This window comes from Pavona decussata, unplaced genomic scaffold (assembly GCF_977016875.1).
Source record: "Pavona decussata unplaced genomic scaffold, jaPavDecu1.1 SCAFFOLD_32, whole genome shotgun sequence".
Taxonomy (NCBI): Eukaryota; Metazoa; Cnidaria; class Anthozoa; order Scleractinia; family Agariciidae; genus Pavona; species Pavona decussata.
In genome coordinates this window covers 1,554,397-1,570,918 of record NW_028145455.1, presented here as the reverse complement: position 1 = coordinate 1,570,918, position 16,522 = coordinate 1,554,397, and the positions used below count along the sequence as shown (strand labels likewise).

Sequence of the window (16,522 nt, the reverse complement as noted above, 5' to 3'; positions counted from 1 at the left end):
CCTCACCTCCACCAACTGTCGTTCGTCAGTTTAATCTGAGTTTGAAACAAAACAGTGGCGTCTGGAAAGTATGTATAGGGTAAAGGTAACTAAGCGAATGTAATTAAGCTTTCTACGCTTTCTATTCGGTAAGTTTTTTTGAAAGACTTTGTTGCTTTTGCATCATTTTTCTATTTTGTCAAACGTTTCAGGGTGTTTCAGTCAAATTTTTTCCTGTAGCTAACTATCGATAATCAGTTGGCCGACAGTCTACTAGCAGTCGGTGAATGTGAGCTGTTCTTCACTTTTACCGATTTTAGTGGGTCACAATGGACGTCCAGTTCAGTCAACAAGCAACTTTGGTTGAACAACAAACATTGAACCATAGCGTCATAATTATGTGATTGGTGTAAGGTTGGGGAATCAAAATCGTGGAGCGAGAGGGAGTTTCCTCTCTCCTCGCTTCATTACTGTGCTTTCCCTTTGCCCTTCTGTCCCACCAGGGCACCTGTCGCAAGCTACATGTAGACTGCCCGTAACAAAATACCTTTCTTTTACCTCGTAGTCCACGCTTGGACCCCTTCTTCAAAACTCCAAAACAGTTGCGTTTCATTTTGCTGCCAATGATCCAGCGTCATTAAAAGCTCTCTACAGAGTCATGGCATCACAGGGAATCAAGTTTGTAAGTACAGAGATCATCAAAGATTTTACTTTGGTTCAGTGACTTTGTCAGCAACAATTAAGGCTGGTTCACACTTGCGATGCAAGCACAAGCGACGTTCAAACCTCAACCTCAAACGCAAGCAGAATGAGATACACACGCATATTTCCGACCCCAAGATGGCGGCAAACTTCTTCCCAGAGTCCGCGTTACCGTAGACCAGCATTCGGGAAACGAGGGCTCTGGGACAAGATTAAAGATGGACGCCATCCTGGTTTGAACTTAAACCGTAGACACATGGAACGATTATTTTTCATTTTGCGTTTGCGTTTGCCTTTCCGTTGCCCCAGTTCACACATGTGAAATCCAAATATAAGAGCAAATGCACGCGCAGGAAAATGAAAAATTTTCCATTTCTTGCGTTTGCGCTTGCTTTTGCATTTGCGCTGTGGTAGCTCACACGCGTGTTTTCTTGGGCTTGCCGTTGCATTTGCGTTTGCCTTTACGTTGGTCGTGTGAACCAGCCTTTAGGATATGCTGGTTTGAATTTTAGGCTGCAATGTATGTAATTAGTTTTGGTACATGTTATGCCACATTGCTGCATTCTTAAATAAACCCTTGTAAAAGGAATGTATGTTCACACTCCATTAACATTCGAGTTTGCATACAAGCATGTGTTTTTTTTTTTTTTTTTACTGCGTACAGTCCCTAGGTTTGTTGAAGTTTTGTTTTGTTTGTTGTTCAGGCCGGATGTGTGCATTTTCCACCAGTCCCGCAGTGTGATGTCAAAGTTCTCCTCTTGATTTTTAGTCCCAAGAAGCGTGCTTTTGTTGGATTAATACCAATTGAACAGGTCTGTATGTATGTCCCTTATTGTGTTATATATTATGATAAACTGTATATGTGGTGGCCACGCACCATACTTTGTTGCAATTTGTGAAATCACAAGGAGCCAACTTTAGATAAAGTCAGAGCTGTTGCACAATCATCCTTTAATAACCCAAATAAGTATTCTGCTTTGCTTTGTAATAATTTTAACTTTCAGGGTTCGTGCTATTCCTTGAAGTCTTTGAAAAGCCCTGGGCCCAGTTGCTCGAAGCATGGTTAGCGCTAATCCGGGTTAAATACCATGACAACCTATAGGTTTTAATACCTCTTAACCAATGGTTAGCGCTAACCATGCTTCAAGCAACTCAGCCCTGGAGTTTAATTTTAGATTTCAAGGGCGGTTCGCTTCTCCAAACCCTGACCCTATTTCAGACCACGATATGTTATTTTTCGGTACGCTTTTTCAGACCTGGTGTCTAGAATCCATACCCATTTTTTTAGGACCAAAATGGTTAAAATGTTTACCCTATTTCTGACCAAAACGGCTGAAAAACCATACCCAGTGGTCGTAGGTAGCTACATATAGCTTGTATAGGGGAGTACCCCTACCCACTCGGATCGGAAGGTCATGGGTTCGACTCCTAGTTGTTCAACTCAAAGTTGTTGGCTTGAAAACGCTTCCTCGTTTATTGGAAAATAAAAACTTCACAGAACGAAATGAGAGGAACTGTAGTATTACGAATTATTGTAGTGAGTCAAATTCGTCTTCACAAGTCCAAACAAAAGCCTTTTGTTGTTTATTGCGCTTAGGGAATTGTTCCGAGACTCGGCGAAGATGAATTTCAAATCGTCACAAAATTGTCGGCGTGTCAAATTAGCGACACTATGGGAGAGGGGTTTGGAAAGTTGCGGAAGGTTTACTATTATTGTTATTGACCCCAAGCAAGAAACCTGGAAATGGTAAATTATTTTATACGATTTTGGATCAGTTGATAATAGCGCGCAGCACAACGCCGCAAAACAGTGAAGCTTTTATCGATGGTTTCACTTCAGGTCAAGAGTTGTGAATTTCAAAACTAACTTGTTACTCGTAAAAAAAAGGAAAGGAAAAAAAAGGCTTCGTTTATGAAAACTCGCGCTTTGGATTGGAAAATTCGCCCGATTAGACCGTTTGATTGAAAAGGATCAATGTGGCCGTTGTCATTTAGTCTTAAAACAAAAGCATCGGTTGCTAGCGCGACTCTTAAAGAAGAGGTGTTGGTTTAAAACCATCACGCTTTCACTCGCGACGCGACGCTTTCGCCAAATATGCAAATTTCGAACTCGTGCAGTCATCGGCTGTTTTTGAATTTCCCTCGTGAATTTCGCTATTGTAATAACAGCGAGTTTGAATTTCCCTCCTGAATTAATAAGCCATTGTTTGGCGCTAAAGCTATTGTTTCAAAATCTCCTTTTATGGCTGTATTTGCGACGCTAAACAAAGAGCATTGTCTTTGAATTTGATCAGCTTTTCTTGATATGTTTCCTTTCAATCTGCAGGCGAAATTTGTTGAGGGAATCAGGGTATGTATCAAAAACATATCTAATATTGAACTGTTATTTTACCAGTTGATAGGTAAAATTCCAATAATTTGCATGGAAGGTTCCCTTTGTTAACCAACCGACCATAAGATTGACTACCTTTTTTTTTTACTTTGCGCGATTTTAGCAATAGGAACACAATAATTATCATTGTAGGTAGTTCTTCGAATTCGAGCCCTTCAGGTCCAGAATTCAATACTGTCAAATGCGTTTCTTAGAAGTTAACCAGTCTGTTCAGTATGCCAAAGTAAAGTACAGAGGTGATTAGTTTAGATTTCAAAAGCCATGGACACCCAGCGGCTCACCTTGGTGGTTATCTGTTCGAGATAAGGTCAGCTAGCATTTTCGTTTGGCCAACAATAACCCGTAAATTCAGAAAATAGAATCCTTTTCCCGATCCTTTCTGCAGCTTAAATTTACAGCTAAAGTAGCTAAACAGATCAAACTATATTAGCTTACCCAAGTATGTCTATAAAAGCCCACAAAACGACGTGGAAGTAAAGGAGAGAGCATTTAAAATTATGCTGCTTAAGTCTTCTCGTTGGGTGTCCCTGAAAGACCAGGTCTTCACTTAGCACAGTTTTGAACTGAAGCCCTCAGTTATTTTGGTACTAAGATCAATTTTTAATTTCAGAGCGTTGTCCAGAAACACAAAATGGAGCAAGTTGCAAAGGTATCCCACTACACTATAACGGCATGATGATCATTTTGTAACTTAAAAAAATAAAATATAAAGTTTTTTACTCCAATGTTACCGTAACCTGTATACAGGGAGGCTCTGTTTTCGTTTCGCTTGGTAAACCATCGTACCTATGTAAGCTCCATTGCCGCTTGAAACGCGAAACGAAAGAGCGAAAGGCTGTATGTTTTATTATATATTTTTCCATATTGTATTACATTTGTAATTTATTCATGTATACTTGAGATTTAATACTCCTATTTCCCATATTGTATGAGTTATTGTATCTTTTACAGGGTTCTCTGGAAGAGCATGTTTATGAAAGGGGTTCCGTGTTTCAATAAATAAAGATGATGATGAAGATGTTTCACACTGCCGACGGAATCGGAAACACAAGGAACCTTCCACTGATTCCAGTGTGAATAAAAAACGGAGGAGACAGAATCGTAATCGTACTTACGTAAGCTCGACGGAATCGAAACCGCAAGCATCAAAACGTTTCCTTTTCTCTTCCGATTTCGCTGCTGATTCCGTCGCTTGTGATCGACTGTTAACTGGTTGATCGGAATCGGAAGCGCAAGCAGAAGAATCAACCAATCATATAGCTCGTTTCCAATCCCTTTGCGCGAAATTTAGAACGAAAAACATGGGCCTTCCTCCATTTTGATGGAAAGCGAGACTTCTGTTTCTGCTTCCGTCGTGTTGATTCACACTAGGTCAGAAGATTTTTCTGATTTCGACTTCGATTCAATTTTTACTTCCTAATTTACTCTGTTTTCCTCAGTTTCAACTTCAGCGGCAGCGTTTTCTACAGCAAGCGGCTATTCAGCAGCAACAACAGCAACTACGACAACAGCAGCAGCAACAACAACAATCACAGCAACAGCCACAGCAACAACAACAACAACAACAACAACAGCAGCAGCAGCAACAGACCTTCCCTGGAGCAGCCATGACACAAGGACAGGTCTGAACTCCAATCATTACGCCCCTATTCTAGTCCATTTTTTCTAAATCCCCTGTTTTTAGTGAAGGTTTGTTTTTGCTGTTATTTCAATAATATCATTGTCTCTTTTGTCGAGTAACTTTTGAAAAACTTAATTCCTTCTGCGGTCACTCAGTTAGTTCAAGTAATTTTCCTCTCGCGACACAAGCACAAGCGCAAGCACAAAAAAACGCAAAATTTTGATCCTTGTGCTTATGCTTATGCTTGCGTCGGGTAAATAACCACGCCGGCTAATGTTTGCGACTGTACTTGCGTCGCTGGTAAAAACCGCGCTTTAAACGTTTACTATTTGGGTTCTGCTTAGACTGCAAGCAGTCCCTTTCTGGATAGTCAAGACTGCAGCGAAGAGAAATAAACGAGAAGAGACTGGGGGAGAGGCCTTTTTCCCGCCTCTCCTCAAGCCCCCCTTTCTCGCGGTCGGCTATTTCGCGCAACCTCTCGACTACCCAGAAAGGGACTGCTTGCATTCTGGGTTCTGCTAATTGAACGGCAGAGAAATACTTTTGTGTGGCAAAATTCTCCATTCCAGAACTACGGGGAGACTGGGACGAGTGAGGGATTATGGGATCGTTTGGGTAGACGGATAGAAATTTCACGGATGAATAAGGGCATTTCTCAGCAGTCAGTTGTAAAGGAAATACTCTTTTACAGGTTAAAACGTTTTCGCTACCCCGAGAAAATGCCTAATAGTTGCACTTATTTGTCGGCGCGGTGTCCGTCTGTCTACCAAACGTTCCCACAATCCATTACTCGTACCAGTCTTCTCACAGTTTCTGGGGTTTGGAATTTAAAGCCCTGTGGCAAATGGTTGGTTTGACTGTTTTTGTACTGTCTTTAGTTTCAACAGCAAAATACTGCCCTGCAACAGTCACAAGTCTCCCAGCAGTCTTTGCTGACTTCTGGAGGAGCCGCGCTTATGTCCACTGCAACACCAGGGTTAGGTCAAAACCCAGAGGGAATGGTGACCAGCGCCCAGGGCTCTGTGGCCTCCAGTATGGGCTTAACATTCAGCGGAGTGGGTACTGGGACCCACAATATGTCTGTGCTTTCCATGGACCAAACAGATAATGCTGCTGTAAGTAGTCTCTTGGTATCGCTGGCTAACACAAGATAAATTTATACAGTCGAACCTCCGGTAAGCGACCACCCATAATGTCAAGGATATGTGGTCGCTTACGGGAGGTCAGACCACAGAGGAAGGGGGGGGGGGGGGGGGGGGGTTAAATTTCGGGTAATTTACATATGGTAATTGCGGACACCTAACCCTTTTGCCAGTGCTTATCGAAACCCAAAGTAAAAACTTTTCTTTAGACTGCCTGATTTAGGAGCAAACAGTAAACGGCATGTTTGCAATGATACATTTCAAGCGTAACACATCAACAACTTTGGCGTTTGTTTGGTTGTTACATAATCCAGTTGGCGTTCTTTATCGCCACAATTTTTCTGTTGGATAATACAAGGTTGAGAGAGTCATCACCGGTCGTGCATGTACATGCATGCTACTTACAAGATAAGAGAGTTTCTTTCCTATAAGGGATTCAACCTGATGAAAGTTTATTTCAGTGTACACTATAGTGCATGTATATGTTATCATTTGTTTCAATGTCGGGAGACACTTCCGGTAGCTCCGGCTGTGAGATTTTAATACGGCATCCGCTGTAATGATGTGTGCCAATATGTTACAGTCAATTTTCGCCCGTGAGAGAAACAGCAGATTGTGTGTCAAGTGGTCGCCTACGGAAGCTTAAAAACAATTAAAAATTTTAAACAATCATCTCTAAAAGTGGTCGCTTACGGGAGGTGGTCGCTTACGAGAGGTGGTCGCCTACGAGAGGTTCCATTTATAGTGATTTGACTTGAAAACGTTTGGTATTTTGGAAAAGTGGTCGCTAATGAGAGGTGGCCGCTTACGAGAGGTGGTCGCAAAGGGAGGTTCGACTTTTTATATCAAAAGCTCGTAAGACAAGCTGAGTGGAGCTGTTGGCTTTCTGAGGTAACTGATTTTCTGCTGTGCATTTTAGCGGTCTTTCCAAGCATATCAGGAGTTACAGCTAAAACAACAACAACAGAAACTACTACAGCAGCAGCAGCAGCAACAGCAACAAATACAGCAACAACAACAACAGCAGCAGCAGCAACAGCAGCAGCAGACACAGCTCATACCACAACAACAGTTACTGGCACGAAGACAACAACTTCAGCAGCAGGTAAAGTATCAAGTGTTCCTATTTTGTTATGATATCAACGTAGAAATTCTCACGGCCGGTTTCCATTTACTTATTATCGTAATGATTAAATTGCTAAAACATCAAAGCAATTTGTGTTTGGTGATCATTCCCTTGATTTTCATGACTTGATCTTTTATATATAGAGAGAATATTACACGGCGGCACGAAGATATGAACTTTATTTTCGAGTGCTAAAATACCGTTTTTGACTCGAGCAAATAAAATTCATATCTCTAATTAAAGCCATCGGATAAGTTTCATTTGATTATATAGTCAAATCTATCGCTCGACACATTTTTACTGACTCTTGGCACAAACAACTGTTCAAAAGCGGGAAATTGTTTAACTGTTTAAGAATTATTTTGCCACACAAAGAAATTAGAAACAAGACACAATAAATTAATTCAAAATTAAGTTACAAAGAAAAAGTGGTGAGGAGACCGAAAAGAAACTAAAACTAAAGTAATGACGTCATCAGTATCCTCACTACTGAGGATAGAGAGATTAAGCACCACGTTTACGGCAGACGGCAAACGTGAGATCCGCGTTTATGTTTTCTTGAAAATATGAGTACGTAGATGAAAATAGTACAAGATAATTCTGGCCGTTAATTCTAACGCAAAAACACTCAATATTTCTGAGAAACTGAAACCAGCGAGCGGCAAATGAAGGATAAACATGGTCTCGTGGTCATTTCTGCCGTTGGCCGTTTGCCGTAAACGTGGTGCTTAACCTCTCTAATATGGAAAATTCGCCACTCGGGTCCCGGATGTAGTTTCGTATGAATTTTACAAGTGGTTCATTTTCTAGTAAAATACTCGTGTCTTCATAATAAGTGTTGATATACCGAGAGGAAATCAGCCGTAATCCGTTTTTTTTTTTTTTGGAGGGGGGGAGGGGGGAGCTTTTAGTGGCTTCAGTTGTGTTAGCTAAGATCTGCGACAACTCGACTTTCTTGATGCGCGAAACGGGAAAGACGCGCGACGGACTGTGGACGCTTGCTAGCTTTGGAGACGGGAGAGTTGTTGTATTCCATATTAACACAACATACTGTTTGTTCAGCTTCAGCAGCAACAGCAGCAGCAACAACAACAACAACAACAACAGCAACAAGCGTTTCCATCACAGGAGTCCCAGGTTTCTCAAATGCAAACAAACCAATTGCAGTCTCAGCTCCGTCACCTTCTACAGTCACAGGCAAACCAGGCGTCAGCAGCCCAGCAGCAGGGTCTAGCCGGTGCACAGCAACAGCAACAATGGCAGCTACTGCAACTGCAGCAGCAGAGGTCCCAGGCAGCTGCCCAGATGTCGCTCGGTCAGGTAATGTAACAAATGATTGTGCACGGTGTTTCCCTTGGCTCTGTGTTTGCTGAGGTCGTTTTGACCCTTTCACCAAGCTGAAAACGCTATTGTATATTTGAAGAACGATAATAAGCAACCTGCTACGTAAGAAAGTCCTGCTCAATAGCTTTCATGTAATGGGCACGCCTTTAAGATTTGATCCACAGATGCCACAGGAAAGTACTGCTCAGTAGCTAAGGCTGTTGCCTAAGAGAGAAGTTAGGAGACAACATGAAAAGAATTAGGTTCTGTTGCAAAACATTTAGGCGCCCAGAGCATTTTCTTGGGCGCCCCAGGTAACTGGGCTCCTGTTAGGCAACAGCCTTGGTAGCTTTCATTTGAACGGTCACACTATTATTTCATCCACAGACTCAAAGTTAGAACCACGTTACACAGCATGATAAACAGTACCACAGGAAAGTGCTGCTTAGTAGCTTTCATTTGAATGGTCACACTTTAGGATTTGATCCACAAACTCAAAAATTAGAACCACCTTGTACAGCATAATAAACAGCACTACAGGAAAGTACTGCTAAGGAGCTTTCATTTGAATGGTCACACTTTAGGATTTGATCCACAGACTCAACAATTAGAACCACCTTGTACAACATAATAAACTTCACCACAGGAAAGTACTACTTAGTAGCTTTCATTTGATAGCTCGCACTTTAGGATTTCATCCACAGACTTAAAGTTAGTAAGAAACGGCAGTAAAAAAACGTGACGGTTGATCGCATCCTGAACTTCAAAGTCCGTATGTTATTGAAAGCCACAGTAAGCACGGTGCCTCCTGATACAGGAGTATTTTTGCACCATTTATTTACTATCTGTGAAAAGCAGATCCTAACAAGGGCTTTTGGAATCCAAAACGAAAACTGGGGGTAACCACGCATGTTTCTAAAAAGCTTCGAAACACGTAACAATGTATGGCATTTTATGCCATTTTTTGAAAAATGCGTGGTTACCCCCCCCCCCCCCCCCCCCAATTTCCTTTTTGGATTTCAGTACCCCTTGCTAAGATCTTCTTTTTCCTTCGTAGTCTTAAACCGCGCAAAAATACCTTTGAATAAGTAGCAACCGTCCTTAAGAAATCAGAGATTTTCACACCATCCCAAGATGCACGGACCGTATACGCAGTACTTTTAGAAGGCACCGTTCTCAAATTATAAAAGAAACAAAACACATGAAATACCATTGTAACTGTCAGCGTTGTCCTGGCAACAGTTTAGCTGACACCACTCTTTGTCTCACAGGTACAGATGACGCAAGCGCAGATGGTCCAGTCCCAGGCCCCCATGACTCAAGGTCAAGTATCGCAGGCTCAGATGCAGGTTCAGCAGCAGCAGTCTAGTTTTCTGCCGGATAACATGAGTTTACTCGATATCTTGCCACAGTAATTTATTCCAGTAATGTCTGGGATCACTATTGAGTGATGTCTCAGCTGAGAAATCGTCAGATGTCGTGTCTATAAGAACGAAGCTCCCGTTTTTGAGGTCAGGCGAACAATCAAAGAAAGAAAGAAACAAACAAACAAACACGGTGGTTCCAGTTACTCCAAAAGCATTTTTCTCTCTGACCTCAGATTTTTTTTAAGGTTGAAAATGACGAAAACGTCCGCTGTTCGGAGTGCTTTGTTTTGGTCTCTGGAACTGAGGACTTCAGAGCTAGTCTGGCTAAAATACGCTATTCCCTTTTTGATCCGAACTGAAAGGTGTTTTTTTTTTTTTTGTAGGGCGCGACTTTGTTTTCTTTCATACTTTAACTATAAAAGGTCATTTCCGAGTTGTTTTGTACCTCATCACGAAAGCGAGGCTAAGTGCAAAGCTTTTCAAATGAAATTAGTTTTGTTTTTTTTATGAATGAAAACTAATTTCCAATCAATGTTTATTTAAAAAAAAAAAATAACATGAGTAGTGGCTTGCTTGACCCGCAAATATCTACAGCTCGTCCAGGCGGAGCAAGACGAACACAAGAAAATGACTAATACAAACTACTAGGACACTAAGTTTTACATAAAGTTTTTCACAGTAATTGTCTAATACTAAAAGAAGAACCCGTAATTTATAAGTACAATGATTTTGAAGTGGTAAATAAGGAATGATAAGTACAAACTACTAAGACATTAGGCTTTACACACTAACACAGACTGATTTTCATAATCAAACTATGCACGAAGCCTCGCCTTCTTAATGAGGTACAAAGCAACTCGAAAATGGTCTATTGCCAGTATTGAGTAAAAAAGCAGCAAGTCTCCAGAAGAAGATTTGACTTCTTGCGTTTTCCAGGCGAGCGGAGGCAAGTGCGAGTCACGCACGGGAGGGGCGTGACTCGTCCTCCGCGCTCGCCTCCGCTCTCCTGAAAAACGTAAAGAAAAAAATTACGCCTGTGCTGCAGGCTAAAAAGCAGTTAGATAAATGGCAGTGAGTAACCTACCATATCTAGATTCGTAAGTTTTTGTTTGTTTGTTTTTCACTGTAACCGTAACCACGTGATTTCTCGCTTTGTTTTTGTTTGTCCTGACTTCTGTATTTATAGTAAAAGAAAATGTACGTTTTTCTTGTTCCATACTTTATCAAATGAACCTTAGGTAATACGTAAAAAAGCAGTTTTGGGAAATGATGTTCGTAAATTAATTACACAGGATTTGTTTGTCCATGTGGTGTTTGTAAGTAGTGGTGTAAGACATTAGCTATGGAAAGGTAAATTATTTATATGTTCGTTTTGTTATTAGCGGTATACATCTCTACTTTACTGGTTGCTGGGATTTGTGATCCAAGATCATATTCATTTGTTGATCATCTTTAGTATGTTTACCGAACAGTTTTGAAGAAATTTAATGACTTTTAACCCACATGTCTTCGTTTAGTCCAACTTTAGAACTGAAGCTACAATCTTGAACAGAATAAAAACAACAACAAATAAAAAAGGAAATTAAACCCCCTTCCCCCCAAAATCAATGACGAATTCACGCGCAAAGCAAAACGCGCCATTTTTCCGTCATCGAAATGGGGGAAGGGTGGTTGAAATGTCCAAGATTGTAGGTAGTGTAGTTTAAAAAGAGAAAGGAAAAATTGTCATCGCGTGTTTACGTCCTCCATAAAACGTCCCATCAGGAAATTTCACGTCCTAGTCGTGTAGTGACGGCAAAGAAATGTACCAAAACGTGTGATGTATGTGCAGAGTTGTTGTCTTGGCTAATAAGCCTGTTACTTTTTGGACGTTCTCGCTGCCGTCGCCGTCGTCGTTGCTAAAGCTCCCTTGTCAACTCTGTTGATAAAACCAAGCATTCGTTTTCACTTCCCACCGACACAGCACCACAGTTTCTTTCGAAACATAAGAAATTAAATCCCTTATCATTGACTGTCATCGATTCGGAATTTGTTTTGATGAGCTGGTATCGTACGTAGAAAGTTGCCGGAAAATTCTTGTTAGAATCTTTGAAAAAGGCGGAAACATTGTCGAGTAAGTTTCAGCGAGAAAAGTCCTTGCAATATTCCAAATACCCGTACAAAAACTGAGAAAAGTTCAAAACTTCCAGAACAAAGTAACATTTGTTTTCAGGCATCCAAACATTTTTTCCTGTAGATTACTTGTCGAGGATATTTCGATTGTTTTTGGTGATCCATTAAAAAAAAAAAAATTTAAGAAAGTAATGAAATTCGGAAGATTCTCGGGAAGATAAAAAAGGTTATTTAGGTTTAAACTTTTTAATATGCTTTTAAGGACGCGTTTCATTGCTTTAAAAAAAAATATGGTGTGTCATTTTCCCCTATTTTGTAATGTTGGCCTCTGAATTTAAAATTCATAAAACGCAATAAAGTTTAATAAATTGAATACAGACTGCTGTTTTCGTTTCACACGGTTTGAGCTCGGGAGTCGGGCTGGGTACCATAAGTGACGTCCCGGCGTGGCTTGTCACGCATTCACATTAGTGGGGAGGAATGCGTGACGAGCTCGTAGGACGCTAGGCGTGGCTGCCAAGTCGTCTTCGCGACTATTTTGTTTGACTTTTCTTTTTTTCTGTCCTGACGTGAGAAACAGTTTACCCTTCATAATTTGTTACTCCAAGTATTTCACATTCCCTGACGGAGCACAAGATCAACAGTGGCAAGTTGAATATGAAGCTCAAAATTGAAAATGTGTCCAGTAATAGTCACTAATATTGCAATAAAAATTTTAAAAAAAACCTACTACATCACATTTTGTGGACGTATGTTTGCAATTCTCGGTCGGAGCTTCGCCAACTTGCCCACTGTATATGTGAAATATTCATCATTAACAACAATGCGTGCAAACCTCTCGAGATGGATATACTGTACAAATTTCCGCATTTGCGTCATGTCTCCACAGATAAATCTGTTGTACCCATTGTTTAGAGCCCGGTCATTCGAAAGGTAATTAACGCTAGTCCCATCCTCGGAGACCCAGGGGCAGCTAGTCGGGTGGAAGGGATTTTCGTGGGCGAAAGTTTACTACAAGAGGGTTCTTGTATTTTCCCCCACGAAAATTCCTTCCACCCGACAAGCTGCCCCTGGGCCTCCAAGGATGCGCTAACCCATGATTGAAAGTTTGCCTTTCTCTTGTTGAAAAGCGTTTCTACTGAACACTAGACTTTAAGTGACAGTATTCAAAAGAATCCAATTTTTCTGCTTCTATTTTGGAAATGTTGGCCTGATTCTTTTAAAAGTTTTCTTCTGCAATTTTGAGAACCAAGCCGAATACTTGCGTGCTTGCCCAACAATCGACATAAATTCCCTCAGGAGCCATAATCAGGGATGAAAACCGCAAGCGTGGGGTTCACGCGTCCCCATGTGTTGTACCAAAAAATTTATTTTTAGAAAAAATTGCGCCACCCTTCACGTCATAAGCCCGAGCGGATACACGCAAATTTGCGTGGGGCTACTACCCTATATGGAAAATGGAAGAGAAAGTCCGGTTCAGTTTCGACAAAATTACATAATTTTTAAATACTTTGAATGTGAAAATAACATTTTATTACCCTGCACTTCCTTGACCAAATTTTGTAAACTGTCATTTTACGAGTTAACGGTTTTAAGTAATAAGCCGGGCATAGTTTAGCATAAAAAAAATTTTAATACCGAGTGCCTGTAAAACATGTAAAACAGAGGTGAAACAAAATTACTAGCAGACAAACGACAAGTTTTCATTGATTGGATATCCGCGGGAGTGAAAACAAATATTAAGCTAAAATGACAGAAGAAATTTTTTTACCTTATTTTGAAGTACATATCTTGACTAAAACCCAGAGACCAATTCAAATGTTTCAACTCGGGGTCGGTCACAGTCAAATGCATCCTCCACAGTTTTATATTCAGACATCAGTAATAGGCTTTGTTTATAGCGAAGAAACCGGCTGCGGTTTTTACGAATCGGAATGTGAGAAGGTATAAAGCTGGTATAATTTTTATCGTATTTTTTTTTCCTGGTTAGAAAGTCCATCCATATCGCCGGTTGTTGTTTTGCTTCTTCCTTTGCATGGTCACGGAACTTGATTTCAAGCATGAAAAAGCTCTTTTTCCAGTCCAACATGAGCAAGAAAACAGTGAAAGCTGACAGAGTTCAATATGGAGGTTGCGAAAACTGCGTAACAACTTTGCAACATCATAACTTCCCACAACTATTAAGACTTTCTGGAACAGCAAATAACTGAACTTTAGACATTTTTCATGTACTATTTAAACCATATCATACTGGCAAAAGGGACAGAAAGCAGCTGAGATTTATTCACTAAGTTGCGTGTCTTAGTACATATCCGTAAAGTGTAAGTTTTTTTCATTCATTCAACTGTAGCAACGCACGCAGCGCCACCGTTTCACGAGTCATGTGATCAATTAATGCTTTTATTCCAACTTTCCCCGTCTTCTTTCAATTGTTACCTTTTCGTTGTGAGAGTTTAATTCCTTAAACGTGGGCACTGAGGAGATATTCCCTGGCAGAATTTTAAAATTTGGACGCCATCTTGCACATGTGAAAAAAAAAATTCAATTTATCCACCGCGATCACGCGTGCAGGCACGCATGTATGGCGCAATTTTTCCTAAAAATATATTTTTCGGTACAACAAATGGGGACAAGCTCACAAGTCAAAATGGCATCTCGTTACAGTCTCCATCCCTGATTATGGCTCCTCATTCACTTTAATAAATTTGGCGTCTGTTTTATTTCTTTCGTTGGAAGTAAGGGATCCTTCTTAATTCCCAGCATGCCAGGGTATCTTCTGAACCGCAATGCACTATGGGATATATGCAAACTAATTTCCCTTCCTCCCTCCTCCCTCCCCTTGACTACCGGTAAGCCCTTAAGAAAACTGAGCCACAGAAGTGTACACATAAACAAGTTTTGGCAAGTGAAACTGTGCAGATTCGACAACTGAACTGATAAAGAAAAAGATCCCAAAGCAAAAGAGAGGTAGAGAGAAAGATCCGCGTAAACTGTTGAAGATTCGCTGATTTGTGGTTTGTCGGCTTCAGTTTACCAATCCAGTCTTTCAATCAATGAATCAAAGATTGGTTACGACATTAAGCATTTATTGAATTTTTTCATCAAGCCGTAATTACCACAATAAGTGATCTATGTACTGGGAGAATCTTACCATATAACATTATACGGAATTAAATGTTTATAAATTTCCTTTAACTAAACAAATGTAAAAGTTTTTTTGTTACCGTCAATTTTATACAACAATTTTACAAAGCTACAAAACCAGCGTATAATGTTACGGTATATCGCTACGACTAAATTAAAATTAGAAATCAAAGGGGAAAACAGACAACAACACACAAAGTGTAGACCCAATAGCCTCGTGAGAGCACTTTGCGTACATTTTATTAGTTTATCATTGTTGTTCTTCAAAGACATTAAAATGTTAGTTACGTTTCTCCATTCTTTAAAAAACACCAATCCCCACACCTTTATTTGTTGTTTATTTGATACAAACGAATCTTTTAAAAGAGTCGCACACCGTAATTGAAACTTGGGAGACAAAATCAATAACGCAGAGTTCTGAAATGTCACAAAGAACGAAGCAGTCAACGGTTATCACTCCCTCGGTGGAGAAAAACCAAGATACGAGATATGTTATTATTTTATCTACATGACCTGGAGGGGAATTTCAACCTGTATTTGCTGGGATCTGCAACGAAAAAGTGAAACCAAGGCTCTTTTGAACTCTAGAATTCTAATGGTGTATATAATGGGGTTCACGAGAGAGTTTGCATACATTAAGGCTTTCAGTGCAAAAATTAAACGTCGAAGAGAGAGGGAAATTGATGTATGATACATATCTAAAAAGAAAAAATTAAATACAGTCCATGGGAGCCACATGAGTAGAGATACCAAAGTCATGATAAACAATGCACAGGTCAGTTTTTTCTCTCTATTGGCTGCACCATGATGCTGAAGACGCGCGCCACAACACAGCCCTGACATTTTTAAAATAATTGAGCCATAGCATACACATATCACAAACATACAAAGAAAGTTGACCGACGTCCATATCTTGATTATTATCCTGATTTCAAATATTTGCAGCCGAACACTTAGTGACAACAGCAGAGCTGTGACCCAAGTGAGTATAATAATCAAGCCATAAACCCATCCTTTGATGGTACGATGTCCGAACGGACGAAATGTCGCGTGGACACGTTCCAAAGAGATCACAGTGATGTTTAGAAGGGAAGTGAAAGGAAACAGTGTATGCAGAACATTGGTCACCCTGTTAGTATAAAAATTTTCTTTCCAAAAATTACAGTAATACCCTCCAAGTAAGGAGAAATCCGTGACCGCTTGCGAAAATCCTCCACATAACATATCCGCGACTGCCAGGTTGATAACCAAGTACAAACTTCGCTTGCGAAGACTTCTGCTTTTCATAAAAACAATAATTGACACTAGATTGAGTGTTACTATAGCAACAGACTCGGTGGAGTACACAGCGAGCCAGGCAATGCAGTCATTAGATGAGAATAACATCTCGGAACACCCTTCCTTGTTTGGGGATGAGGATCGCCTACCTGTGGATAAAATGAAAGATTTAAGTCACTTCTAAATTATTTTTAATTTCAAAGGCAACAATTCCAAAATTTTCATCTCTGTCCATAAAGTGTACACAGATCGTCAGGGGTTGCTATCACTTTACGTTCACTTTCTCTCCCACCGAACCACCTGCTTATCTGCTAATCAGAATAAGGCTCATAAAAG

At 40.4% G+C, this 16,522-nt stretch overlaps 1 protein-coding gene and 1 long non-coding RNA gene across 6 annotated transcripts in view; one reads left to right on the top strand and one right to left on the bottom strand.

Moving 5' to 3' along the window:
- LOC146484562 (mediator of RNA polymerase II transcription subunit 25-like) overlaps positions 1-12,137 on the top strand; it is a 29,439-nt gene extending 17,302 nt beyond the window's left edge. For 2 of the 5 annotated variants that reach the window (XM_085104663.1, XM_085104658.1), the window contains exons 15-23: positions 545-661; positions 1,386-1,493; positions 3,008-3,031; positions 3,684-3,722; positions 4,513-4,695; positions 5,573-5,809; positions 6,756-6,953; positions 8,031-8,282; positions 9,557-12,137. In XM_085104663.1, coding sequence (XP_084960789.1) covers positions 545-661; positions 1,386-1,493; positions 3,008-3,031; positions 3,684-3,722; positions 4,513-4,695; positions 5,573-5,809; positions 6,756-6,953; positions 8,031-8,282; positions 9,557-9,700 — 1,302 coding nt within the window. In that variant the 3' untranslated portion in view covers positions 9,701-12,137. Of the gene's footprint in view, positions 1-544; positions 662-1,385; positions 1,494-3,007; positions 3,032-3,683; positions 3,723-4,512; positions 4,696-5,572; positions 5,810-6,755; positions 6,954-8,024; positions 8,283-9,556 lie in introns of all 5 variants that reach the window. The other 3 variants (XM_085104661.1, XM_085104660.1, XM_085104659.1) reach the window with 3 other exon arrangements.
- LOC146484550 (uncharacterized) overlaps positions 10,200-16,522 on the bottom strand; it is a 209,943-nt gene continuing 203,620 nt past the window's right edge. The window contains exon 2 of the long non-coding RNA XR_014863604.1: positions 10,200-10,741. This is a non-coding gene — a long non-coding RNA (uncharacterized LOC146484550). The remainder of the gene's footprint in view (positions 10,742-16,522) is intronic.